The 27,772-nt window shown below is 49.1% G+C and overlaps 2 protein-coding genes across 12 annotated transcripts in view; one reads left to right on the top strand and one right to left on the bottom strand.

The window, feature by feature from the left end:
* The window catches only part of DAAM2 (dishevelled associated activator of morphogenesis 2), a 124,110-nt gene extending 115,006 nt beyond the window's left edge, over positions 1-9,104 (top strand). For all 8 annotated transcript variants that reach the window (XM_045786282.2, XM_045786289.2, XM_087858217.1 and 5 more), the window contains 6 exons: positions 1,901-2,069; positions 2,227-2,334; positions 3,241-3,301; positions 4,455-4,586; positions 5,635-5,805; positions 6,030-9,104. In XM_045786282.2, the coding sequence (XP_045642238.2) occupies positions 1,901-2,069; positions 2,227-2,334; positions 3,241-3,301; positions 4,455-4,586; positions 5,635-5,805; positions 6,030-6,251 (863 nt within the window). In that variant the 3' untranslated portion in view covers positions 6,252-9,104. The remainder of the gene's footprint in view (positions 1-1,900; positions 2,070-2,226; positions 2,335-3,240; positions 3,302-4,454; positions 4,587-5,634; positions 5,806-6,029) is intronic.
* A 631-nt stretch (positions 9,105-9,735) lies between these two features.
* The window catches only part of MOCS1 (molybdenum cofactor synthesis 1), a 37,264-nt gene continuing 19,227 nt past the window's right edge, over positions 9,736-27,772 (bottom strand). For 2 of the 4 annotated variants that reach the window (XM_087858220.1, XM_087858222.1), the window contains 8 exons: positions 19,693-19,857; positions 17,477-17,538; positions 17,017-17,128; positions 16,489-16,601; positions 15,946-16,056; positions 13,581-13,701; positions 13,032-13,079; positions 9,736-11,273 (listed from right to left, as the gene is read on the bottom strand). In XM_087858220.1, the coding sequence (XP_087714346.1) occupies positions 10,513-11,273; positions 13,032-13,079; positions 13,581-13,701; positions 15,946-16,056; positions 16,489-16,601; positions 17,017-17,128; positions 17,477-17,538; positions 19,693-19,857 (1,493 nt within the window). In that variant the 3' untranslated portion in view covers positions 9,736-10,512. Of the gene's footprint in view, positions 11,274-13,016; positions 13,080-13,580; positions 13,702-15,945; positions 16,057-16,488; positions 16,602-17,016; positions 17,129-17,476; positions 17,539-19,692; positions 19,858-27,772 lie in introns of all 4 variants that reach the window. The other 2 variants (XM_087858223.1, XM_087858221.1) reach the window with 2 other exon arrangements.

The raw sequence follows: 27,772 nt of genomic DNA on the forward strand, positions 1-27,772 counted from the left end.
ATCTTGTTGGGTAAATTATTCTTGGTTATAGATTTTTCCCTTTCAGCACTTTAAATATATCCTGCCACTTCCTTCTGGCCTGCAAAGTTGCTGCTGAAAAATCAGCTGACAGTCTTATGGGGGTTTCCCTTGTATGTAACTTTCCTTCTGTCTCGCTGCTTTAAACTTCTCTATCTTTAATCTTTGACATTTTAGTTGTTATATGTCATGGTGTAGACCTCCTTGGGTTCATCTTATTTGGAACTCTCTGTTCTTCCTGAACCAGATGTCTGTTTCCTTCCCTAGGTTAGGGAAGTTTCAGCTATTATTTCTTCAAGTAAGTTTTCTACCCCTTTTCCTCTTTTTCTGGAACCCCTATAATGTGAATGTTTGTTCACTTGATGTTGTCCAAGAGATCCCATAACCTGTCCTAATTTAAAACCTTTTTCTTTTTGCTGTTCAGCTTGGTTGTTTTCCATTACCCTGTTTTGATTGCTGATCTCTTCTTCTTCATCTCCTCTCCTCCCTCTAGTGTATTTTTCATTTACGTTCTTTAACTTTGATTTTTTTTCCTATTCTCTCTTTGTTAAACTCTTTATTAGGCATATTGCTTATCTCCATTTCATTTTGCTCTTTTTCTGAGGTTTAGTTTTGTTTAGAGCATATTCCTCTGTCTCCCCATTTTGCTTGACTTTTAGTCTTTATTTCTATGAATAGGCAGAACAGCTACTTCTCTAAACCTTGAAGGAATGGTCTTGTGTATGGTCATCCCCTGTGTAGGCTATGTGTGTCTGGTGACTTTGGCTGGCTGGGGCTGTTGCTGTGTGGGCTGGGGTCACCCTGGTGGGATGGCCGGAGCTGAAGTGGTTGCAGGCCAGGGTGGTCATGGGGCTCTCTGCACAGAGAGTGTCCTGGAAGGACAGCTGACACTGAAGTGGGTACAAGCTGGGAGGTCCTGGGGAATCTCCACATTACAGCTGCTTTTTTAAAAATTACTTACTTTTAACTGCTTTTAGGATTTATGCAAACTTTTGGTCTGATGGTTCTCGTTTTAGATCCATAATAGCATCTTAAGGAATGTTCAATTTGGCATAAGCTGAAAATCATGGGATGGTTTGGTGTTCCTATCACCACACTAATAATCAAATAGCATATTCCATACTTAGTAGCCAAAATTTCAGTGTAGGATATGTATCCCAATTTTGTGCATCTGCCATAAGTGCATAATACCTGGAGATGGGCCAGAGCATCCACATTGGAATGCAATACTGAAGTTTCAATTACTGTTAACCTTAGTTTATATTTCTAGCAAATGTATCATTTAAGGCATTGGGGGGAAATTGTTTAAATGCCCAAAAGTTGGGGGGAAATGTAATGATATTCAACAAGATGTCAAGTAAACTATTAAATCAAAGATATCATCAACTACAAGGCATACCATCATCTTATAGAACAAAAATATAGGAATATTGGTGACATGTTATAATTTAATTGATAGGGATTTTTTCTTTCAAGAAAATAAAACAGCATTTCGAAAGAGGCAGAAACAGTCCCATAATATGTAAAATGCTGAAATTTAAAATTTTAATTGTTAAAAGAGTGAAAGTATTATATTCTTGCGTATATCCATAGAAAGAATTATTAATAATCTTTGGATATACGCAAGAAAAGATATTCTTACATATATTAAGAAGAATTGGCACCTTCTGAGAATGGATTATTTGTTGAATTGGCTTTTGGCAAGTTTACCTGCTTTGCCTGGAAGTGGGTGGGTATGGAGTAGATCATGAGGTTTGGGTATAGTCTCTGCCCCTCTGAGAGTTGAAGACTGGACTTTGTGGTGGCATCATCCTGGCATTCAAGGGGACCAGCTGCCCTGGCCCAGTTTCTGTGGGGTTCTGACCTGTCCTTCCTCTCTTAGCCATCCTGCTGGCCTCCAGAGAACTGATCCGCAGCAAGCGTCTAAGGCAAATGCTTGAGGTTGTCCTGGCCATTGGCAACTTCATGAACAAAGGGCAGCGTGGGGGTGCCTATGGGTTCCGGGTGGCCAGCCTCAACAAGATTGCAGATACCAAGTCCAGCATTGACAGGTGGGAACCTGTCTGCTTCCTTATCTTCCATCTCACCCCACCCTGGCCTCTCCCCTCCTCCTCCCATTTCCAACCCTAACTCCTTGCCTTTTCCCCTGCCCCTCCCCCTAGTTTCCTCTTGGCCCTCATTCCTTTACCCCTGACCTTTCATCCACAGAAACATTTCTCTGCTCCATTACCTGATCATGATCCTGGAGAAGCACTTCCCTGACATCCTGAACATGCCCTCAGAGCTACAGCATCTTCCAGAAGCTGCCAAAGTCAAGTGAGGGGCCCTTCCAAGTCTTCTTTCTCCCTGTGATCACAGCACTCTTGTCTAAATTTCCTTTCATCGCTACTATAGGATGACTAGGAATGGGCAGTGTCTCAGGGTCTGCTTTTAGGAGAACCAAATGAAGACTGGCTACTTGATCTCAAATCCTTATTTCAGAGATGCTCCTAGGAAACGCAGTGGGGAAGTAAGCCAGGGGTGGGAAGAATACCAATAACAGAGGACCAGCTACCCCTGGGACATCCCTCCAGGGAGGTCTGTGAGACAGCATAGGACATGTATTCAACTTATCCCAACTGAGAAGTGAGGGAGCTAGGATATCATACCCCATCTCCTGTCAGTCATTGGCTGAGTGTCTCTGGGCAGGGCATAACTCTGGCCATAGGTACAGGCAGAGGGAGCTCTGGGCTCCAGAGAAAGTGCTCACGTCATTGGAAGTCAGGATTGTACACTACAATGGGTGGTCCAAGGAGATAAGGATGTGGCACCAATGATATCTGCCTCAGGCAAGAAGTCAGACCTGAACAGCCATAGGCTGATAGAAGCATCTCCAATAGAAGCAGAAATGCAGTGGAAAATGGTTAATATGCAACATATGCTTACTGTATGCGGGACACCATGTTAAGAGTTTTAAGTGTTACTTGCTGGTATTAAAAATAATTCAAGTCAGAAGCCATGTGTTAGAAACCCAATATTCAACATAACATTTCTGATCTGGAAGGATCTTCAGAACATAAGTTTTATCCCTGTTATTTTATAGAAACACAGACAGAGCACAGAGGGGAGGTGATTTAGCAGGGCTGGAGCATGGGTACACTGACTCCAAAGCCATTGTGCTTTGCACTGCCATCTGCCTGAACCACCCTCAGCAATTCTCCCTTCCTGTGTGTCTCCCCACAGCCTGGCAGAGCTGGAGAAGGAGGTGGGCAACCTCAGGAGGGGCCTCAGAGCAGTTGAGGTGGTAAGTACATCATCTGTGCCTGCCTGGGTTTGAGGGGGTGCTGCCTGTGTCTGTGCTGTAGGCCATACCCTGTGCCAGTTATTCTAGCACCCCAGACAGGAACTTTGGGACACAGAAATGAATCAGACAGGGTCTGCCACCTGCAGGCCTGCTATCTGGGGGTCTATCATTTGACCAAGTGATAGGCAGCAACAGAGCTAGCCCTCAGGAAAGGGTGACTGGATTACTTAGGCTTAGACTCTCAATGAAGGGACATCTGAGACTAGCCAGGTCACTGTCCAGCATGTCTACTGGGTACCAGAGGAGAACGAATCATAAATTGGTCCCATGCTTAAGTCTAATTCAAGTGGATAGGAAAGAGTATCCACATCCCTTGGAAGCCAGTTAGGCACAGGTAGCACATAGTATGTGACACTGGGCACAGCTATCCCCAGAAATTCCTGCCTTATGTCTCTTCTCCCTGGGTCAGTAGAGGACCCAGGGGCTGCACCCAGGTGTCTAGTCATCACCATTCCTGCTCTGATGGCTTCTCAGATGATATGGTCTCTGGCCCTAGGCTAGACTAGTCCCATATGGCAATGGCCCCAATCCTTTGTCCTCCACATTTGGGAACTCAAGACCCTTCCCATCTTCACTGGGGGAAAGGGGAGGTAGGCAGCTAAAGGGAGAATGAGTTAGAGAATGAAGGTAAGTATGAGAAAGAACTTTTCATTGCCGCTATGGTGGGGGTGGGGTGGGGGCAATTTCCAATTTATAGCCCTTTAAAGTGCTACGCAAAGAATGGCCCATGACTAGCAGCATCCATATCGGCTAGGAGATTTAGCAATGCATCCCACACTCGAATCTGCACATGCATTACCTGCAGGTCTTACTAAAATGCAGATTCTAATTCCCTAGGTCTGGGCTAGAGCCTGAGAGTCTGTGTTTCTTCAGATGTCCCAGGTGATGCTGTTGCTGGTCCCAGACCACACTGGGAAGCAAGGATCTAGAGAAAGAAAGATGGCAGTGGTACATGAGGGATAGCTCTCAAATCTTTGCCGCCCTTAGAATTGTATGAGACTAGGCAGGTAAGGGTGGGAGATGTGGTGACCCTCAGAAGTCCTGACTTTTATGCTGGTGCCCGTCTAACCAGCACATCACTCTCCCTCCTCAGGAGCTGGAATATCAGAAGCGCCAGGCACGGGAACCAAATGACAAGTTTGTCCCAGTCATGAGTGACTTCATCACTGTCTCCAGCTTTAGCTTCTCAGAGCTGGAAGACCAGCTGAATGAGGCCAGGGATAAGGTAAGTGTGGCCCAAGGTCCCAGTCTGATCCCCATCCTAACCCCACCCCCCACTTTTTACATAGACACAGTTCCTTCACCCATTCCTATCCCAGATGGTCCAAAGGGATAAACTCAGAGTCATGGAGCTTTGAGGAAAAATAATTTCCTCATTCCCTTAAGAAAAGCAGTAGCAAGTCTGTTGCAAAGACCATAATCCATTTACCAGGTATAGGTACATGTAGTGTTTGATATTATTTATCTCATGACCTACCTTCTGGGCATCTTATAGGTTATTACCCCACTGTACAAGTATGTACACTGAGATCCAGAGAGGTTAAGAAACTTGCCCAAGGTTTCCCAGCTGTCATAGGCAGAGCTGGGTTAGATTCCTGACTCCAGAGCTCAGTTTTGGTCACAGAAGCTACGCTTCTTCCTGGCTCCTCACACTAACATCCCCATGGACCCCAGTGGGAGGGGTCCTCACTCAGGAGGTCTTGGGTGGGCCCGAGATGCCCATGCTGGTCCAGGCAGCACACTCTAGATTGAATTAGAGATGGTAGCTGTCAATAAAAGTCAGAACAGTGCCTGACACATATAATTAGAATTAAGGCTTTACATCTATTAACTCACCTCACCCTCACAACACCATGAGGTAGAGTCTATTTTCCCCATTTTACAGCTGAGGAAACTGAGGCACAGAGGAGTTAAATTAGCCCAATAACTATGTGACCTCAGGGTCCTTTTGAGTTTGTGACCTTAGGAAGTACTTCCCAAGGTCTGCAGCTCCTGATTCCTTAACAGACCCAATGGTCGCTCTGGGCAGCCTCTGTCAGCCAGCTTGGATCCCCTACCTCCCCATGGTGTCAGCCTCAAGGTTTTCCTTCAGCTTTGTGCCTGCCCTGATGATAGCAGGCGTCTCCCTCTCTCCAGCCCTGCTCCCCTCTGTCAAAGGTCCCCGGTCTTGGACCAGACTCTGCTCTGACTGGAACCCAGCTCACTACATGGGCCAAACTCACCATTCTTGTGGAGGGGGAGGCAGAATCTCACCACCCCTTTCCCCCTAACAGTTCTCCAAGGCCCTGATGCACTTTGGGGAGCAGGACAGCAAGATGCAGCCAGACGAATTCTTTGGAATCTTCGACACCTTCCTGCAGGCCTTCTCAGAGGCCCGGCAGGACCTGGAGGCCATGAGGAAGAGGAAAGAGGAGGAGGAACGGCGGGCACGCATGGAAGCCATGGTGAGTGGGCTGGGCTGAGTGAGGTGCTACCAGGGGAGAGCGGGAGGAGGCGGGGAGACACAGGGTGTCTTAGGAAGGAGGAAAATGGGGCCAGCTGGTCAACACAGGCATCAAGGTGCACAGCCTTGGTGTTAGTGCCCAGTTGGGAGGCCATTCGTTTGACAGTTGGCCTGTGGGTGGCTGCTGTGGCCTGAGCCCACCTCTCACTCTTCCTCCTCCTCCAGCTGAAGGAGCAAAGGGAGCGGGAGCGGTGGCAGCGGCAGCGGAAGGCCCACGCGGGCAGCGCGCTGGAGGAAGGCGGCGAGTTTGATGACCTGGTGTCAGCCCTGCGCTCAGGGGAAGTGTTTGACAAGGACTTATGCAAGCTGAAGCGCAGCCGCAAGCGGTCGGGGAGCCAGGCCCTGGAAGTCACCCGGGAACGGGCAATAAGCAGGCTAAATTATTGACCTGGGGACCGGCCACAGCAGGAAGCGGGAGATGGGGGTGGGCCAAGGGGCTGAGCGGCGGTAACCGCGATCCCTAGACAATTTGGTGCTCGGTTTAAACGAGCCCTGGGCTGGGCCCTGGGGTGGGGGCAGTGTGTGGGAGGACCAGGGGTCCCCACACTTACCTAAAGGGGCTCCTCACATCTCCTGTTCCGTTATCCTTTCTGCATCCTGGCCCCCCGGGGTCACTTCAAGGTGGACTTGGACATCCCTGGCAGGCCCTGCTGAAGGAGCCCTGCCCCCCACTCCCCCCACCCCCAGCAAGGGCACCTACATGTCGGCACGCAACTGTTCCAGATCTAGACTGGACAGGCTCATGGGCCTTCTCCAGATTTCAGGTGCAGTAGGGAGTTCATGGTGGGGTGGGCGCCCTGAGAGACAGGGTGACAGAATGCAGGCCCCCATTCCCCAAGAGGAGGCTTAATGGAACATGGATCTGGCGGCAAACTTTCTTCTTGGATGGAAAAAGAAGAGGCATTAGTCTAGCTAGATAGGTTTCAGAAAAAGTGCTAGGAGGACGATGCAGGGACCAAGTCATCAGGACACAGAGTAGCAGTGCCTGTTTCCTACGTCACAAGTCCTTTGGCCCCTCTCTCGCATGTTTTAAGTCCCTCTCTCTTCCTTCCCTCCTGCCATCTCCCTCCTATCTACTAATCCTGAATCTCAGAACTCACCTTTGGGCTCCCACAACTATGGCTCATGATCAGGTACTTGATGAATCTGGTAAGGGAAGGGGTTCAAGAAAGACCCCGATCATCACCACACCTCGTGCCTTGGGCCTAGGTACCCTGGAACAAAACTCTCCTCATACCTCCTCTGTACAACCCAACCATTGTTTTGAAGTGAGACAGTGACCACACGCGTTGGCTGGGAATTCTGATAGCCCCTCACTAGAGGGCAGCACTTGAACGCCTAGCTCCACTCCGGTGCTTCCCTGGTTGACCGCTTCCCCACTCTCTAAGGTCTGCCTCAGGGCAGACGCCACAGGGACGTCCCCCTCTATCCAGCTGCAGAAGACCACTTTAAACCAAGTGGACCTGGCTAAGGCTGGCCTGGGGTGTCCATTCCTGAGATGGTCCTAAGGGCCAGAGCTGCCCTCTGCATTTACATGCGATCTCTGAGGCATTCAGACTGGGCACCAGAACAGGCGGGGGAAGCTAGAGAGATGGAATATGGTGGAGAAAGTCCAGTTTCCCTGGGGGTGCACTGCCTGAAGGAACCAAGGGCCGAAGGCTGGGTATCAGAGATGGGGGCTGGGACCCACCCCTCAATTCATTTCTTCAATCTGACTTCCAAGGGGTCCATTCTGGTCCTTCCATCCACTCCCACCTTCCATTCTGTCCATCTTGAGCTGTCCTTGAAGGGGGTGGGGGTGGGGGGGGGGAAATGGCTGTGTCTGAACAAAACTTCTGTCTTCTAAAAGAAGGAAGGAGAGGTCAACTCCATCAAGGCTCTTCTTTCAGTCCATTTCTTCCCACTAGAGTTGACCTATCATCCTCGGATTTCAGCCTGCCTGACCCTCCATCAACCAGCTCTTTGTCATTCTATCTTCCGGCCCTTCTCGTCGTTTCTCACCTTCCAACCTACTCCTCCAGCTCAGGGTTATTGCCAGTGGCCACACTGGTGGGCTAGGCCCACTCTTCAGCTGCTTATCTTTTCCCTACATCAGATTCCTGGGGTAGGGCCAGAGTAGCTGTGGGGGGGGGGGTGGACGACACATAGGGTTGGTGAGCCCAGCATGTGTGTTGGTTTGCGGGGGGAGGGATGTGCGTAAATGCAAGCCTGGCCAGGCTAGAGGGGAAGAGACCATCCTGGAGTCCAGGTGAAGGCAAGATGAAGGCTTCGAGGAAGAACAACTGCAGAGGGCTTTGTTATACTCATCTGTCTACCCGACAGCCCCCACTGCCAGACGCTGGCATTGGGATGATAGGAAGGTCGTGGGTGAGGTCTCTGAAGGTCCTCTCCCAGACTGGCTGGGCTGAGGTCAACCTCCCCTGCAGGGGTCAGGGGAGGGCTCCACTTCTATAACCAGCATGTCCAAATTGTGGCATTCCCACTCGCCATGGAAGACTGGATAGGCACCAGGAAAGACAAGGAATACAGAAGTTGTTCAAGACATTTGGGATCCACAGAAAAGCACACTTTGGTTTAACTGTTTACAGAGGACACATACCTTGTTCCAGGTCTCAGCCTTCTCACCCTGAAAGATTTTTTCCTTCTCTATTTATTATTTTCTAGCTCTGGCCAGTAGAATAGCCAGATCTACAACAGTGCCTTGGACCATGCGCCATCACAGTTGCTTCAGCAAGAAGGGCTGGTGCCCTGTGGAGATGGTGAAGTTGGTCCTGGATATGCTAAATGTTTACGCCTATTATATTTGTTCCTTAGTCTTTCCCCAGTGTCCTCACCCCTCCTGCTTCCTTCAGGTAAATTTCTCCAGCTGTCTAATTTTGTGTCCAGTGTAAAATTCAGTTAATCTAACCTGTCCCCTTCTCAGCAGCAGCACCCACTCCTCCCCGGTGAGGGAAGTCAGGTGTGTTTGGGGCAGCAGGAGGGAAAAAAAATGCTCCAGGTGGAGAGGGAAGGGTCTAGTCCAGGCTCTCCCACCCCCATCCCACTTTTACCAACTGGGGTGCCATGACTGTTCCTCCAACCTCTACCAGGGACGTCTCCATGCCACGGCTGCGTTCACCAAGCTGTCTCAGATGGCGTGATGCTGACTTACGAAGTCTGCAGCGTCCTTTTTACCTGCACCGTTTTTCTAAGAGTATATTGTACTACTAAAAACTATTAAATCCATACCATCCCCATCCAGCCTGCCTTGAAACCTGTGCCTCCTTTCCGTGCGGGGACTTGAGGTGTGCTTGGGAGCAGTCACAGCTAGTGGGGGGTGGAGCCAGCTCACGTCTACCCTGAGAGTACCAATCGTCACATTTTCAAAAGTTTTGCCAGCCAGTTCACATTGTACGGGTAGCTTGAAACTGGCCACGGAATTTGGCTTTTTCTTTTCCCAAGAGCTGGTTGCCAAACATTCGCCAACCCATGGGTGTAGGGCAGAGGGGAGGCAGGCAGGCAGGGGGTACCACTGAGGATAGACCCAAAGACGCCTATCCACAGGGGCAAACCCAGCCAACCAGCCCAGGGTTTGGGGATGTGCAGACCAGGAACCATCAAGTGCGTGCACCCCCTTGACCTCTAATAGCCAGCAAAACCCGTGATGAGCTTGGGACACCCCCAATGGATACTCACAGCAGGTGGTGCATTTCTAGGCCTCCCACTCCAGTCCTACCTTCTCCCACAGGGAGGATGGGGGAGCTACAGAGAATGTGCCCCTTTGGCTTTTATAGCATCCTTCCTGCTCCTCTTTCCCCGGGGGTGAGGGCGTGGGCATGAATTCATGGCAGCTCAGTGCCCTCTGCACAGACAGTCCTCATTTCTGCATCTCCAAAGTTGGCATCGTGGCTTTATTTTGTGCGCTGTGAGGGTGAAGGCAATCTTCAACTCTCTTCTTTCCCTGACATGTTCCGGAATAAAGGGGTGTGGGCAGTGGGTTGGACAGCAATGCACAGGGCCAGGTGTGGGATGTGTGCTTGGGGAAGGAGTCCTAAGGGCTGCTGCCTGTGTGTGTCCCATTCAAAAGGAAAAGGCTCAGGAAAGGGAGCTGCTAGCAGGACAAGAGCAATGGTGAAGCCAAATCCCTGCAAGTTTGGTGGGACCCAGACTCAGGCAAAAGGAGGGGAGGACTGGCCCTTTCAGAAGGGTGGCAGGGGGGTGGTTCCCCAACCCCGGGAAGGCAAAACTGCTTTAGAGAAGTAGTGGAACATTCTTAATGCAAACCATGCTCTTCCCTCCTCAAAGTGGGTTCCCTCTGCTTCATGAGCCCTTATTCTCTCCCAAGGCAGAAGAGGAAACCCAAAACAAGGAGTAGAAGTTATGGACCAGGCCGTTTGAAACTGCATGTGTTCTCTGGGGACTATTTCACACAATGGGATTTTTCGGTTCTGCAGCGCTGCTCCTGGTGACCCCCTCCCACGACTGGAGTGTCCAGGAAGGCTGACAGGAGACTGTGCAGCTCATTAGAGATAGTGTAGCGGTAAAGGGGGGGAGGGCTGACCTCAGGCTCCTACTGGCGGAGGTAAACAGGGACAGGGTTACAGGAACTTGCCGGAACTGCATCCCATCTTGACCTGGCTGGCTGGGCCGGGGGTGAGGGGCAAGAGCTCTAGGTCCGCTGGAAGTCCCCCCGCTGACCGCCGGTCTTGCTCAGGAGCTTGATCTCCCCCAACACAATGTCTCTGCTGACACCCTTGCACATGTCGTACACGGTGAGGGCGGCCACGGCAGCCGCGGTCAGGGCTTCCATCTCCACCCCAGTGGGGCCCCGAGCCCGGCAAGATGCCTGGATCCCCACAGCATGGCGTGTGCTGTCCAGCTCCAGCCGCACGTGGACGTGGCTCAGGGCCACGTGGTGGCAGAGAGGAATCAGCTGGCTGGTCAGCTTGGCCGCCTGGACTCCGGCAAGCTGGGCTACCACCAGGGCGTCACCCTTCTTTAGCTGGTTCTCCCGGACGAGTCTGAAGGCCACGGGCCCCAGCAGGACCACAGCTGAGGCCACAGCCACCCGCTCCGTGTCTGGCTTCCTGCCCACATCTACCATAGCTGCCCGTCCTTCCGTGTCCACATGGGTTAATTGGTCCGAGGGTGGCAGGGGTCCTGAGGGGGTGGCAGGAGCCTGGGACACTGAGCTAAGGCACTTCGGGTTGGCATTTGAGTCTAGGTGGGAACTGCAGTGTCTCTGAGGGCAGCCGGACCCCAGCCGCCACTGGGCAAGGACAGGGGTCCGGAGGAGCCAGCCTCCTTTCCACAAAGTTCCCATCTGGTTGGAGAAACTCACTCTGTGTCTTATACCCTGAATTTGAAAGGGGTCCTGGGAGGAAATGCTTGGAATGGCTGGTGGGGAATCTTGCAGCATCAAAAGTAACTCTGGAAAGCAAGAAGGAAAGAGAAAAAAGACTAAGCCCAAAAGGGGAGTTTTTTTCCCCACCTCTTCTCCCACCCCTTCCCTGCCCACCTCAAGTTCTCACTTCTGCACTGGGGAGAGAGAGGGGTGAAGGGCAAAGAGCACAGCAAGAAGAGAAAAAGCAGGAGGTATGCAGACAGAGGGTCCCAGGATACAGGAGTGCCACCCCTCACGGCAGGTGGTGCTCAGGGCACAGCCCCACCAGCATCTCTGGGCCCGCGGGGGGGGGGGCGGGGGCACTCCTGGGCTCCCCTCCTCACCAACTTCCTTGTCGCCAAAGTTCTCTTCAGAAACACCAACGGTCCGAAGACTGCAGCCCAATCACATGACCTCTCCCTGTCCCTGCATTTTTCTGGAAGCTACAGTGAGGTCTCAGTCTGAACTACCAATCACTACCAAACTCCTCTTCACATCCCCTATGAAGAGTTAATAGTAATTACCGAGTATACAGTGAAGATAGTAAGGGAAATATTGTATCTATTTCAACAATGTCTTTGAAGCCCCCTCAAGGACATCAGAAGTACCCGCAGAGCGACAGGCTGATCCAAATGGTGCCAAGGGCCTTGGGAGTCTTGCAGGCTTTCTTGTTAACCAAAGGGTGGTCCGATGCAGAGCCCCAGCCCAGACCTCCCAAACCTGACTCTGAAATGACAAGATCCCCAAGTGATTCATGTGCACATGAAAGTCAGAGGCCCTGTTCTAGGCAACTCCTAGTTTTATAGAAACCAAACCAGCTTATTACTCTATGTCCTTGAGAGGAATATTATACCTTATGAAGCAAATAACCCTCCCAAATTCCAGCTTCCCAGCTCTGGGCCCCCATCTGGCCAATGTCAGAGGCACAACCTCCCTCCTAGGGCGCCCAGGAAGGCATCCCCACTCCTTGCCATCAAGGTGTGTCAGCATGGATCAAGGCCCAACTGTAGGACTATGATACTGGAAAGGAGGGAAGAAGAGAGATGTTTTCTTCCCAGTGGAGAAGCTTCCTTCCCTTCTTGGGGAGGCTGGTAAGGGAGGTAGTCCTTGGGCTGTCTCTGGCCCACATCAACCTGCCTTCCTCTGGGCACCTGCACTCACTTGGCTCCAATCCCTGGAGAAGAGAATCCCTTCCCCTAGTTTTTCTCACTGCTTTCTCTTGCCTGCTGGTACACTTCGAAGCCCAGACATGGCTATGGCCAAGAGGGGCAAGGTGCCCCCTGATCTAGTTGGGATATCTGGTGGAGGGGTAGCAGCAGCCCTAAAGCTCCACGTGGACCAGCCAGTTTCCCAGAGAACACACAAGGCTTTATGCATGTAAGTTCCCAGGAGTTAAGGAGTTAGGCAGTTGAGATCCTGGCTGCCTCCTCCCTGAAAAGCACGAACATGCTTAGCTGGCCGCCCTAAGCTCTGCCCAGCTCCTGTAATGGCATCTAGGCTGGGAGGTCCCAGAGCCAAGGAAGGGTGTCCATCTTAACCAGGAGTTGCATTTTTAGGGTACAACCACCTTAGTGATAAGACAGAATGATGGTTTCTGTGGTACGTAGAGTGAGGGGGAGCAATGGCCGGGAGGAGAAGACAGGAAAGCTGGAGGGGCGAGAGAAGGTGGAGGATGAGCAGAAGAAACACAAGGAGGCGACCATCAGGATGAAATGCAGGATCTGGGGGGAGCCTTGGAGCAGGGCCCACCCGGCGGGATCCCCCAGGGACAAGGGTGAGCGGTTACGTACAGATGGGTCACCCACCGATGAGGATCATGGGCCGGTTCTTCATCTGGGCAATACTGAACATGCCTGGGGCAAGGGAAAGATGGGGAGGGAGGGGCGGGGAAAGGAGAGTGCACTGAAACCACGGTGGACACAGTGGTATGACAACCCGGGGACATGCACTCACCTAGACGCACCCCCGACAAAAAGCCCCCACTGCACACTGGAAGGTCACTCACGACAGAGCCAGAATGGGTGCCCTTGGGGGACACAGTGGATGCCCAGGACCCCACCCTCCCGACAGAAGGCAATGTGTGGGATGAGAGAGGTGCAGTGCCCCCCTCTTCCCCTCTACCCGCTAAAACAGCCGAGAGAATCCAGGGCACCCTCTCCTGCATAGGCTCTGCTGGGCCCACGCCCCCAGGGAGGAGACCCATTGCCACACCCTGGTCTACAGGCACCATGGGAGGGCCTGGGCGCCAGGACGGGCCAGAGTCCTGCTGGCTTCCTGCCAAGCTTTGCTCTGTCCCCTCCGCCCCTCGGGGCCACTCAGGAGCCAGCCCGGCCTTCCCTGTGCCCACTCCTTACCTGCATGCTGCCGCTTCTTCCTGCCCACAGCGGCTCCGACGATCCTCAGCAGCTCCTCCTCGGAGGCCCCTGCCCGCAGGTGATCCCGTAGAGACACCTCCGAGTTCCCGAAGAGGCAGACCTGGGACGGTCCCCGTGGGGGAGAGGAGAACATTCATCCCTTGGCCCCGAGCCTTGGCCCCCGTCCCTACCATTCCTGTGGGCTGAGCACCAGCACCCAGGCCTCCTGTGGCTGGGCCACACTCAAGGCAGGACTTCCTGGACAGTGAGGGACAGGAGCCAGGCAGTGAAGCCAGAGAGGCCGGAAGGGCAGGAAGCAAACTCAGACATCCCAAAGCCTGTGTTGGATTTACGGTCATGCTCCCCTCAGCTTATAGAGCACACCATCAAAAATTAAACAGCTGCCAACAGAGACAGCACATAAAAATCCAGCTCCATACCTTCTCCTGAGACATTCCACAGAGTATCCTCTTTGGTACCTTGAGAACAGACCCCATCAGCTGAGTCTCGGCAGTCTCCCCAGATGCGGCATGAACGTCCCATTTCACCTGTTCCCCCTTGGTCCCTGCACTCACGGACATTACCCACCTGCCTCTGCACCCTCTCCAGTTTGTGACCTGGACTGATGGCTGAACAGCACAGGCCCGGTGGAGGGGGCATCCTGAGGCCATTCAAACTCCACCCATCCCGGCTTCTGAGAGAGGCTGGCTGCTCTGGGGGCTCAGGGCTGGATGAGATGGTCCCAGCACGCGAGATACCCACCCTTCTCCCACAAAACTTTATAAAGCACCTACTACGTGCCAGCCTGTAGAAGGCACTGTGGACACAGAGGACAGAGGGCTGTCTGAGAACCCTCTGAGGGCAGAGAGCTCTAGAGGAGTCACAGAATCTAAGTGGAAGGTACACCTACTTCACGCTACTGGCCATTCCCCATCCCTCGCTCCCCCACAGGCCCACAGGGCCCACCCTCTGCTCCCAGGGGCTCCACCTTCTGAGAGCCCCTCTAGCTGGCTCCTGCCTCAGTTGGCTGGTGGGAGATTGGAGAGTAAGGGGAAAGAAAGATCGGCCATTTCTGCCCTGCTTCTTCCAGGCTCTGCCATCTGAGGGGGTGACTGCTCCCCCCACAGCTGCAGCTCCAAGCAGGTGTCCGCTCCGCCGGGCTACAGTTCTCTGGGCACCCCGGGGACGCTGCTTCCTCCCCTTCCCCAGGGTCTCGGTATCCCTCTAAGTCCCCTTCACCCCACACTAGAGATAGCCTCTCTTCAGAGCCCCACCTTCCATGTCCTGCAGGAGCCCTGACTAGACTGATGCCACCCATATTTCATGGCAATTCCACATCTCCGGCCCAGAAAGATCGCCGGCTTTTGAACAAGAGCAGGATGGTCCCTTCTGGATGTCCAGCTTATGCCTCTGATCTCCTATCTCCCTCCTCCCCAATGCTAAACAGCTCCCAAAGCCGACTGGTTCCCCCTGGACGCCTTCTCGGGGCCCCCACATGCCTTTCCAATCTCCTTCATTCCTCCTTCCTAACCTTATTACCTCATACTCTTACCTGCACGGAATACTGTTAAAGGGCCAGCTGACTAGTCTTCCTGTTTCCAAATTCAACCAGTGGGTTATTCTTCCTCAAACATGAACAGGAGTCATGTCTCCCCTTGTGCAGAAACCGCACAGCACCCTACTGTCCACAGTACACACGCTGTACCTTTTACCTGGGCATTCAGGCCCCTGACCACATGGTCCCCCTGTGTCTGGCATTAATCTGCCCCAGCCACGTTAGTATGAACTCCAGACAAGTGTCACCCTCCCTCCTCCACCCTTCAAGTTCACTAGGGTCCACAATGTGCTCCCTCAAGGCCCACCACCCTCACAGGCTGTCTGGCCATGCATCTGACACAGAACAACACATGGCCACACATCAGCTCTCTGTTCGGTCTTATCCGTGAGACTTCACCTCTAAAGGGAGTGGGTATGTCAGCGCCTCACAGTCATTCCCCACAGGGCTGACCAGGTATGAGTAATGGACGCTGCTTTCAGAGCTGAGCCACTGGCCTGGAAAGGGGCCCATCCGGTGGGGGCTGGGGCCCAGTGCGCGCTGACCCTTCACTCTCCCCTGCCCATCCTGGTAACACCGAGTCCCGGCAAGTGGCTCCCATCCACCAAAGCTACTTCAGGGGCCCCAGGAAGGAAGGCCATGAACCCCACTTTCACCTTCTGCCCCCACGCTCCCCCCACAACAGACCCTATTTTGCCAACCACGCCAGGTGTCCCCCTAGTCTCCCCCCCCGAACTGGGGGCACAAGTGGGAAGAGAGATTCACAACACGGAAGTGGCAAGGGGGCCCTTGCAGGGAAGGGACGCTTACCTTGAGGTTCCCGTCCGCCGTGATTCGCAGTCGGTTACAGGTGCCGCAGAAATGCTCAGACATGGACGTAATAAAGCTGAGCTGGCCTCGGAAGCCAGGGATTTTAAAGGTCTGGGGGGGGGGGGCGGAAAAGAAGGGCAGCAGAGGGGATGGTGCTGCATGGGCCACCGAGGGCACTGGAGCCCCCACCCCACAGCCCTCTCAGGAGGAGCCCCGCCGAAGGGAGGACCCCCGGCCCCCAGCCACCAGAAGACGGACACGACGCATGACCTACAAGCTCTCTGCCTGCACCTGGCCTGCCCGACAGCAAACCTGCTATGGACTCGGAGGCCTGCGGGCCCTATGGCCAGAGCACCTGTCCACCGCTCACTGAAGCGCGGCCTAGGACGAGGTACAAACGGTCGCCCCATGCCCAGCCTGCTGCTCTGCCCGTGAGCAGGGAGGCAGCTGTGAAGGCACCACCCTGGCTCACTGCGTTCTAACCTCAGTGCCCACTCTCCCACGCTCCTCCTCCCAGCTTGGCCCCACCCACCCGCCCCCAACCTTGGCTGTACTGGATTCCTCCTCAGGCAGCTTCTCCAGCTCTGGCCACCGCTGCCGGAGGGTGTCCAGCATCTCCTTGTAGCTCACCAGCTTCTTGAAATTCCACCTGTTACCTGTATCGGGGTTGGAAGCCACTGCGTCAGAGTTGCAGGGGCCGGGGGTCTTCAGGTCCATTCTCCCACAGAACCCAGGAATCAGTTCCATCCCTTGGATGGGAGGTCAGGAGGCCTGGCCTAACACAGGTGGGTCAAACCGCACCAATGCTCGACTTGGAGGTGCCTCTGATTCCCCATCATAGCCCTAGCCCTGGCGCCTGCCCAGGCCCCTCCCCATCATCCTTGGAGAAATTCCTACACACACAGCAGCTCCCGGGGTCAGCAGCACCCACAGGGTCAGCCAGACCTTGTCCACCCCACTCAACCCTTCCCAGGATCCTCAGCATCCCCACACCATGCTCTCAGCATGGTGCTGAACCAGCTCTGCCTCTAGGCCCAAACTTCTCTTCCCTCCCTGTCTCAGGTCACTGACCATCAAAGGGCATGTACTCTATGAAGCGCACGTCCAGAGGGAGGCCCTCAGTCAAGGCCACGAAGTCCAGGAGCTCGTCCTCGTTCAGACCTCGCATCACCACACAGTTTACCTGGCCAGGGACAAGAGGACCACAAGGGCTGATCTCCCTGCATTCTTTTTCAGCAATGACCTTTGGGGGGTCTGGCGCCTGCCTAGGCTCTTCACTGGAGGGCCCATTCCTGATCTCTCTCCCCGTTCTTAAGTTGGGGATTCCAACGGGATCACTGGTTTTCTCCCCTCCCTTGTAGGGGGGTCAGGGGCACACTGGATGCAGGGGGCAAGGAAGGGTGGGGGTACAGTACAGTTAGCTGCACTGGCCAGGGCAGGGGGCTGCCATGGGCCCAGACACTGTCAGCGAATGGCCTAGCCAGGGTAGAGGGGCAGAAGTCAGAGGTCAAAAGCAGTAGCATGTGCTCACCTTCACAGGGCTATAGCCCAGCTCGATGGCCTTGTAGATGCCCTCCATGACCTTGTGGAAGCCTACAAGGAGGGAGAGATAGGTCTGGAAACTTTTTCCCTCTCCCCTGTCTCCCTTACACCCAGAGGGAAACACCAGAGCAATAGAGAGCCTCAGGGACCACCAAGTCCAGGGACCAGATAGTAAATATTTTAGGCTTTGTAGGCTAAGAGGTGAAAATGAGGACATTATTAAGTATATCCTGTAAAGACTGTATTGACTAATTTCAGAATCTGATAATTGAGTACATTTTTTTTAATAACACAGCTCTACAAATAGAATAGAATACAGCTCTTTTTGCTGGGATAATATTTTGCTTAACCGAGGGTTCATAGTTAAAGTTTCCTATCATTACGTTGATTATAAATACTATCTGTAAAATTCATTCTTGGCTCCCAGGCTATAGAACAAAAAACAAAAAACAAACAAAAAAATAAGCAGGGGGCTGCATTTGGCTGCTGGACTGTAGTGTGCCAACCCTGACCTAGATGACCCCTCTCATTGTTCAGATGGGGAAACCGGGGCCCTAAGGAGAGGCAGTCCCCAGCTGGAGGCCTCGTGCCGTGGGCCTTAGAATGCAGGTTTCTAGACTCAGTCCAGTCACTCCCTCTGTCCACGCTCACCATGCACTTACTATGTGCAGTGCCAGTGAGCGATTAGAACACATGTGGTTCTCCCATCTCTGTGGTTAACCCATAGTACCTGTGATCCCAGGTCGGCTTCCCCTCACTGTCCGGCTCACTCTCCCCTCACTCGTACGCCCAAACACTTGAGCGCCTTCCATGCGCTGGCCCACACCCACCCCGCACAGCCTGGTGGTTGTGGTGATTCACAGCTAGGCCAGCATCCTGGGAGAGGGTGACCACATGATGGCCTCCATGGTTTCCCTGCGGCATTGTTAGATTGCCCAGTGAGGGAGGGAAAAGGGAGGAAAGTGCGGCTTTCATAGAAAATGCTGTTATGATAATCTAGAAGTTTCTTCCTTTCTAAATCACTCTACCTCCAAAAGGAGGTGGTGGACACAAGAGTATAAACAGGAAGGCAGATCTGACGTCAAGATCTACTGTCTCCAATCCTCGTTCCAGGAAATGAGACAAGGAGGCAGGGGAGATGTGGATGTCAGGCAGGGAGGTGAAACCCACAATACAGTTTCCACTTTCCCGCCTCAGAGCCCTTGCAGGTTCCCGACTGACATTTCCTTTCCAAGTAAGCTCCTTTGATCCGACTCTTCTCCCCACTCCCCATTACTCAAGGCCCATGCCTCCCCCATGGAGCCCTCTAGGTCTTCCCTGGTAGGAGTTCTCTCTCCTTCTCTGTAGCACTTTATCGACACTACAAGACAGACAAAGATGGTCTAATGGCATCACACATTTGGCCTGTAAGGCAGAGCAATGTCGGGTGTGTCTTTCCCCACAGCACCTGGAACGGTTCTTTACAGAGGGCAAGGAATCCATGAGCTCGTCCTCAGCACATGGTTGGTATAAACAGGGAGTTACCACATGGAGCAGGGGAAACAGTGGGGCTGCAAGCTAGAAGCTGTTTCCAGAGAAGGGGAAGGATTGCTGAGTCTCTGATCCTGCAGAGAAGTCTCAGTTATGGACCACCCTCCCCAAATCAAAGGGTATCTGATCCTGGATGCTTCCTACCCCAAACTGAAGCCCATGGCCCGAGACACATCGGGGGCTGGTCTAATGAGACCTAGTGCTCAGGGCTGCTCTACCTCCCCGCCTGTGCCCTCCCTGATGAAGCCTGGTAGGGGAGGCCATGGCAGTGTTGATCTTGACCCTGGTACCCCAAAGCAGCTGCTTCCACCCTGGGCTACCCCACATTTCCTCAGAGTTCATTATAGAGTAACCAACTTGTCCCATCTGCCAGGGACTACCTTGGTTTTAAGATGCAAAGGCCTGCACACTAGCAACCCTCTCATTCATGGGGACACTGGGGGAAGGGCAGAAGGAGATTGGTCACCACAGGTCTTAGCATTTGATCCCCCAAATCTCCCAAGGGTGTGGTGATAGAGACAGAAGACATTTGGTGAAGGTGAGGGGTGAGGAATAAATGCCCATGTTTATCTGAGGCTCAGACACCAAAAGGGAGCAACCAGGCCCCTTGCCAGGGCTCCACCACTATGTGGGCCCTTGGAGGGCTACCCTCCACTGCAAACCACACTGGCTCACCTTTCCTGCGAACAATGAACTCAAATTTGGCTGGCACCAGCGTATCCAGGCTGATGTTGATGGCACTGAGACCAGCTTTCTGAAGCTGAGGGAGCAGCCGGGCTAGGTTGATGCCATTGGTGGTGATGCCAATGGTCCTCAGCCCTTCCAGCTGGTGGAGCTGAGCTGTAGAGAGAACAGGAGGGGACAGTCAGTCTGTTTATTCCTGGTGAGGCCAGGAGAAGGGCTGGAAGAAGAAACTCCAAGTTCAAATAAGATGGATGGAAAAGGGGTTCTCAGCACTCCTCTATTAACTGGGCTTAGCTTAATAAAAAACAGAAAAATAAAAACTCTGATAAAAATAACCAAATGATTGGGGCGCCTGGGTGGCGCAGTCGTTAAGCGTCTGCCTTCAGCTCAGGGCATGATCCCGGTGTTCTGGGATCGAGCCCCACATCAGGCTCCTCCACTGGGAGCCTGCTTCTTCCTGCTTGTGTTCCCTCTCTCACTGGCTGTCTCTCTCTGTCAAATAAATAAATAAAATCTTAAAAAAAAATAACCAAAAGAATAAACACTGAGTGCTCACTCTGCCAGAGGCCCTGCCAAAGGTTTTGCATGCCTTAGCTCACTGAAGCCTCACAACAAGGATTATCCCCATTTACTACACAAGGCAAGAGAGACTTGGAGAGAGGAAGAAAATTGCTTTAAAGTCACACAACTAGTAAGAACAGCTTAGATTCAAATCCCTGCGTACTTGACTCCAAGACTATGCTCTCAGTTAACCAACTCACAGGTGCTCATTCTCTGCGCAGGAGAAACAAAGAAGAGTTTGGAATTTTTGCTAAACCGCCTCCTCCATTCTACCCCAAGTCCCTAGACATAACAGAAGGATGAAAAAAAAGAGTCCACAATAGCATCAGAAAGCAAGACAGAATGCCTTCAATGGCCCAGACAAGTGGCGAAATCCTGAAAGATAGAAAGCAGATGGGCTCATGTGGATTGAAGAAACCATAGCCCAAAGCACATACAGAAGGTTCTGTACAAAGTAGGAGGGGGACTAGTGTGCCCCAAACTTACCAGTCACCTACGTAGGGCGTAGGAAGGACCCTGGGCATGTCAAGGAGATTACCAGTCTGGGGAACTGTATTTGCCTGAGCTGGGTAAGTTGGTCTCCCTCCATCCCTGCATGCAGGGGGAAGGCTGAGCTTCTACCCCAAGGCTAGAGTACTTAAGCTAGCTGGAGGGGGTGGGGGAAACCAGCATGAACAGAAACAGCACCGGCAGCCAGGCCAACAGAAGCCTTGGGCACTGACGTGAGTATAGAGCCAAGAGTCAGCACACATTTAAGGAGAATGTTGCAAAAGAAAGATAAATTCCACAAACAGAATTAAAGAGGAAGGAAAAGTGACAGAGATAACTAGAGGATTCTTTTAAAAATCAGTTAGTGCCCATGACCGTAATTTATTGAACAGTACATCTGAAATGAATGATGTGCTATCAGTTGGCTCATTGAATTAAAAAAAAATCAGGGTTAAATGAATATAGATGCAAAATTCTCAACAACATACTAGCAAATCATATTCAACAACATACTAAAAGGATCACACATTATGATCAAATGGAATTTATTCCAGGGATGCAAGGATGGTTCAACATTCACAAAATCAATGTGACATATGTCACATAAACAAAAGGAAGGATAAAAATCAGACGACCATCTCAAAAGATGCAGAAAAACACATGACAAAAATCTGACATCCTTTCATGATGAAAACTCTAAAAAAAATTTTTTTTTAAAGTGGGTGTAGAAGGAACATTCCTTAACATAATAGAAGCCATATATGACAAACCTACAACTAACATCTTAGTCAATGGTGAAAAGCTGAAAGCTCTTCCTCTAAGATCAGGAACGAGACAAGGATATCTGTTCCTGCCACTTTTATTCAACATAGCATTGGAGGTCTTAGCTAGACCTTAGTGGGGGAAAAAGAGATACAAGGCATCAGACTGGAAGGGAAGTATACAGAGAAAACCCTAAAGAAGTACCAAAAAAACGTTAGAACTAATAAACGAATTTAGAATAGTTACAGGATACAAAAATCAATATACAGAAATTTGTTGCATTTCTATATAGTAATACCAACTTATCAGAAAGAGAAATAAAGAAAACAATCCCATTTATAATTGTATCCAAAAGAATAAAATACCTAGAAATTAATTTAACCAAGGAGGTGAAAGACCTCTACACTGAAAACTCTAAGACATTAATGAAAGAAATTGAAGAAGACACAAATAAATGGAAAGATATTCTGTGCTCATGAACTGGAAGAATTAATATCATTAAAATGTTCATACTACCCAAAGCAATCTACAGAATCAATGCAACCTCCACCAAAATTCTGGCATTTTTCACAGAAATAAAACAAACCCAAAATATGTATAGAACCACAAAAAACTCTAAGTAGGCAAAGCCATCTTGAAAAAAAGAACAAAGTTGAAGGCATCATACCCCTTGATTTCAAACTGTATTATAAAGCTATAGTAATCAAAACAGTATGGTATTGGATAAAAACAGACACATAGCTCGATGGAACTGAATACAGAGCCCTTGCGTAAATCCATGCATATATAGCTAATGAATTTATGACAAAGGAGCCAAGAATATGCAATGGGGAAAGGAGAATCTTTTCAGTACATGGTGTTGGGAAAACTGGACAGCCACATGCAGAATTGAAACTGGACCACTACCTTACACCATGCGCAAAAATTAACTCAAAATATGATCTGAAACTGTAAAACTCCAAGAAGAAAACACGGTGGTAAGCTCCTTGACATCAGTGTTGGTGATGATTTTTTGGAGTTGACACCAAAAGCAAAGGCAACAAAGGCAAAAATAAACAAGTAGAAAAACATCAAACTAAAAAGCTTCCGTTTACAAAGGAAACCATCAACAAAACAAAAAGGCAACCTACTGTATGAAGGGAGATACTTGTAGATCATATATCTGGTAAGGGGTTAATACCCAAAATACATAAGGAACTCATACAACTTGACAACAAAAACCCAACAATCTAATTTACAATAGGCAGAGGATCTGAACATTTTTTCTAAAAGAGATATACATGATGGCCAACAGGTATATGAAAAAATGCTCAAAATCACTCATCATCAGGCAAATGCAAATTGAAACCACAATGAGAAATCACCTCACACCTCTTAGGGATGGCTATAATCAAAAAGACAAGAAATAACAAGTGTTGGTAAGGACATGGAGAAAAGAGAACCCTTGTACAATGTTGGTGGAAATGTAAACTGATGCAGCCACTATGGAAAACAGTACAGAGTTTCCTCAAAAACTTAAAATCAGAACTACCATATGATCCAACAATTCTACTTCCAGGTATTTATCTGGGGAAAAAAAAAACCCACAACAAAAACACTAACTCGAAAAGATATATGCACCCCCATTGTTCACTGCATTATTTACAAAAACTAAGACATGGAAACAACCTAAATGTCCACTGATGACGAATGGATAAAAAATAATGTGGTGTATATATATATATATATATATATATATATATATATACACACAGTAGGATGTTATTTCACCATAAAAAAGGAAGACTTGCCATCTGTAACAACATGGATGGACCTTGAAGGCATATGCTAAATGGAATAATTCAGACAGAGAAAGACAAATACCATGTGAGCTCACTTATATGGGGAATCTAAAACCAAAGAAAATGGAATTCACAGATAAAGAGAACAGAATGGTGGTTGCCAGAGGTGAGGAATAGGGGGTGAGTGAAATGGGTAAAGGGGGTCAAAAGGCACACTCATCATTTATAAAATAAATAAGTCACGGGAATGTAATGTACACCATGGTGACTATAGTTAATAATACTGTATTGTATATTTGAAAGGTGCTAAGACAGTAGATCTTAAAGGTTCTCATAATAAGGAAAATAATTATAATTATGTGTAGTGATAGATATTAACCAGATTTGTCGTGTTCATTTTGCAATACATACAAATATTGAATCACTGTGTTGTACACCCGAAATTAACAATGTTATATGTGAATTATAGGTCACAAAAATCAAAGTTAAGATCCTTAGGAGAATAACTATTGCATCCTGGAAACAAGAAAAGAATTAGAACTCTTGAAAATAAAAGTATATATCTCAAAAAAATAATAATAAAGGTATAGTTATAGAAAGAAAAAAAAAATTAGGGTGCCTGGGTGGCTCAGTCAGTTGAGCCTCCAACTCTTGATTTCAGCTCAGTCATGATCTGAGGGTCCTGGGATCGAGCCCCAAGTTGGACCCTGTGCTCAGTGGGCTGTCTGCTTGAGATTCTCTCTCTCCCTCTCCCTCTGCCTCCCCCCCCCCGCTTGTATTCTCTCCCCCTCTCGAATAAATAAATAAATCTTTAAAAAGAAAAAAAAAACAGGTAGAAAAACAGAATGGACACCTGTGAAGAACAAATGAGCAAGCTGGAATTGAGCAAAGGAATTCTCCCATAGTTGTATACAATAGTAAAATACCAACGGAATGGAACTAAAACAAAACAAAAAACCAAAGAGCTTTTATTTAGATGTAGAAAAAAGATACTGTGTAAAAATGTCCACGGTAGTTATCTTCAATAAGGAAGATTACAGGTGATTTTTATATTCACTTATCTAAAGGTAAAATTTATTTCAAACTACTTGAATGCATGAATCTTGGTGAACAAGCAGCTTAGCTCTACATGGAGTGCAGAAACCAGAAGTAAAGTGCCCAAGACAAGCTGGCTTGAGAAAAAGACAACAAAGTTAACATCCAGTTTAGGCAGGGGTGTGTGGAAATGCACGCGCTCATGATGAAATACTATAATTATATAACTTTTCTGAAGATAAGTTCTATAACTGGAGAGTAGTGTGTGGAACCTTATAAAGCCTGTGACCTGAAATTTCACTTCTGAGAATTTAACCGAAGGAGATAATTAAGGACGTGAACAATATTTATCCACAAGAATGTTTATTAGAGAACAATACATAATAAAAGGAAGAGGGAAACCATTCATATAGCCAACAACAGAAAACCGCTTAAATTATGCTTCGTCTGGATGATGGAATATTATATCACCAAAAATGACTGTAAAATCAGGTTAGGGATGTTGGGAAATAGACATGTGGAATTATAGTCCAGGTTGAAAACAGTAGTTAGAAACCAGATGCAAAGCAAAATGACAGGCAGGTCAAACCAAAATGTTGACAGTTGTTGTAATGGGGCAGCAGTGATATTCTTTTTTCTTATTTGAAATAAACATGCACTATTCTTGTAACAAGAAAATAAAAGTTTAAAAATAAGAGTTGTTTTAAAGTGTGAAAATTAATCATGGGAAGCCCCACTACAGTGAAGTTGGGAGGTTTCCGCAGGGGAGCTCTCAAGCTCTACCACTCAGAGTCACTTGCAGACCTAACAGGAAGAGGGACTTGACCTTGCAAATGGATACTTTACTTTGCCAGCTAGAGAAACACCTTCCTTTTCCCCCTGGCAACAGCTCAGCCAATGAGAAGCCACTATACTTCCAACTCCCTGTTGATTCCAATGGACTTTTCGGTTTATAGCAGCCTTCCTGACTTAACCCTTTTCTCCATAAAAATTAGCCTACCTCTCACTTTGTTCTCCAGACTCGCCTCTGGTTTTGCCACAGCTTGTCTGTCCCACATTGCAATTCTCTTTCATCCCCGAGTAAACCCATTTCTGCTGGTAAAATAACTAGCAGTTTTTATTTTTAATGTTAAAAAAAGAGAGAGAAGAGCTTTACTATGGGAAAGTAAAATATGGCAAATTAGCAGTAGTTGGCTCCCTTTAGCAAATCAGCTCCGAAGAAACACAGAATCTAGGAACTTTACAAAATGAAAATCTCAAGGAACACCAAAAGAGAGTGCTTTTGAAGGGGTGTGGGGGAGGGTGTTTGTAGCCTGGGGTTGAAGGCAACTGGCAGAGAAAGCAAGCAGGTTAGGGAAAAACAAGGCCGTTCAAGCTCGGTTCTTGCCTCACGCACTAATGCCTCAGAACAATCATCGTGTGTCCCTTCACTGAAGAAATCGGTGTCAACCACCCCAGAGCACTGCTGGGGAATCCACTGGAGGTAAACTCAGGGAATCTGCCAGGACCCTTCAGGAAGAGGAGTGGAAGACGACAGCCTTAGGCATTCATTCCTCCATCTACCCCCTCCAAAGCCCCAGAACTGGTGGATTAAAATCAAGGGTAACTGCCTCCTTCCAAATCTGCTTCTCCCTGCGGGGTTGCCATATTACAGAATGGTAGGGGTGCTGTTATCACCATCATCTGAATGAATACTAAGTCCCGGAGTCGGGTAGTCTACCATTCATGCAGTCATTCATGGCAGGGCCAGTTGGTGTGGAGATTACAAACACGAGTGGGTAACTGTGATATTCTCAGTTCTTTAGCCCTGTGGGCCTATCAGAGACTAAGATCTGGCCTTAAATCTTTTTCCATTCAGAAGTGCCATACAGAATAGCGAATATCCTCAGGAGACCAAATTCACCAGCCAAACTAAGGAGACTTTTGAGAAGGACAGCTAGGCTCCCTGAGTTCCACCCCCCCCCAAAAACTATAAAATATATACCAATAGAAGGAAAATGATTAAAATAGAATGATGTAAGAGAAACATAATACAGTAAAAGAAGTAATGAAGGATATTAAACATGTGAAAAAATTTTCATCATAAAAAACAAGGGTAAAGAAATAGTAGGTAAAAGCATAATCATGAAATAAAAAACACAAGAAATAAGATATACAGTAATATGGTGAGCTAGAAGCCAAGATTTAGGGCTCTCCCAGGAAAATATGGAAAAGAGGGGTGCCTGGGTAGCTTGGTGGGTTAAGCATCTGACTCTAGATCCAGTGGATCTCAGGGTCGTGAGACTGAACCCTGAGTCAGGCTCTGTGCTCAACGGGAGTCTGCTTGATATTCTCTCCCTCTCCCTCTGCCCCTAGCCCTGCTTGCTTGCTCTCTCTCTCCAAAATAAAATAAATAAAATCTTTGAAAAAAAGAAAAGAGGATGAGAATAAGAAATCGCAATATAATTTAAAAACTGTGGAGGCTGTAAGTAGAAGGGACAACATCCAGATAACAGAGGTCCCAGGAAAAAAATTAAGCTGGCAAGGAGGAACTATCTGAAGAAATAGTGGAGAGAATTTCCCCAAATTTAAAACAAATGGCTTAGTACTGAAAGAGCAATTTCACTGAATGTCAACAGGACAAATGAGGAAAAACCTATTCTAGGGATGTTATAGTAAAATTTAAGAAAATCAGATACAAAGAAAACACTCTAATAACTTCCAGAGAGAAAGAATATAGCATCTAGCAAGAGCAAGAACCAGACTTTTCCTAACAGCAATACTGGCTGTCAGGGGACAATGTAGTGACATTCTTAACAGAACAAACAAATGAAACTTGAACCTAAAATTTTATATACATTCAAATAACATTACAAAACTACTACTCTACTAATTTAAAACATTATAAAAACTACTTGCCAGATTTAATTAGATCCACCACCAAAATTAGATTCACCATTAGACACACATCAAACAACTTGTAGAGAGAATACTCAAATAAGATGAGAAACAAATTCAGCAGATGCTGCAGGAATTATGGGACTATGGGATGAGCAAATGCCTTGGTAATTCCTTAAAAAACAAAAAACAAGAAAAACACTTTCTTTCTTTATCTCTTTCTTTCTTGGTTTTTTTGTTTTGTTTTGTTTTAAGAAAAACCAAAGGGAAGGGATCCTGCTCAGACCACCCACAGGGGAAATCTGCTCTTGATTAGGGTGGCCAGGACTGAGGGAGCAGAGTAGTAACTGCTGGGATAGACCAGTGTGAGACCTTGTGGGATCAGTAGGGGAGGATTGGGGAGAGCCAGGTCACTGGGGTTCCAGCTACGGCTGGCACAGGCCACAGCCTCCCATCTCCTAGGGACTGTGCATTAGGGGAAAAAGAGAAACAGGCAAACCACAACACAGAGTCAGGAAGCGATGCAAGGATTTTACTAAACTGTATTACACAACTTCCTCAGGCCC

Source organism: Ursus americanus, chromosome 32 (assembly GCF_024610735.1).
Source record: "Ursus americanus isolate L20-20 chromosome 32, mUrsAme1.1.p, whole genome shotgun sequence".
Lineage (NCBI taxonomy): Eukaryota > Metazoa > Chordata > Mammalia > Carnivora > Ursidae > Ursus > Ursus americanus.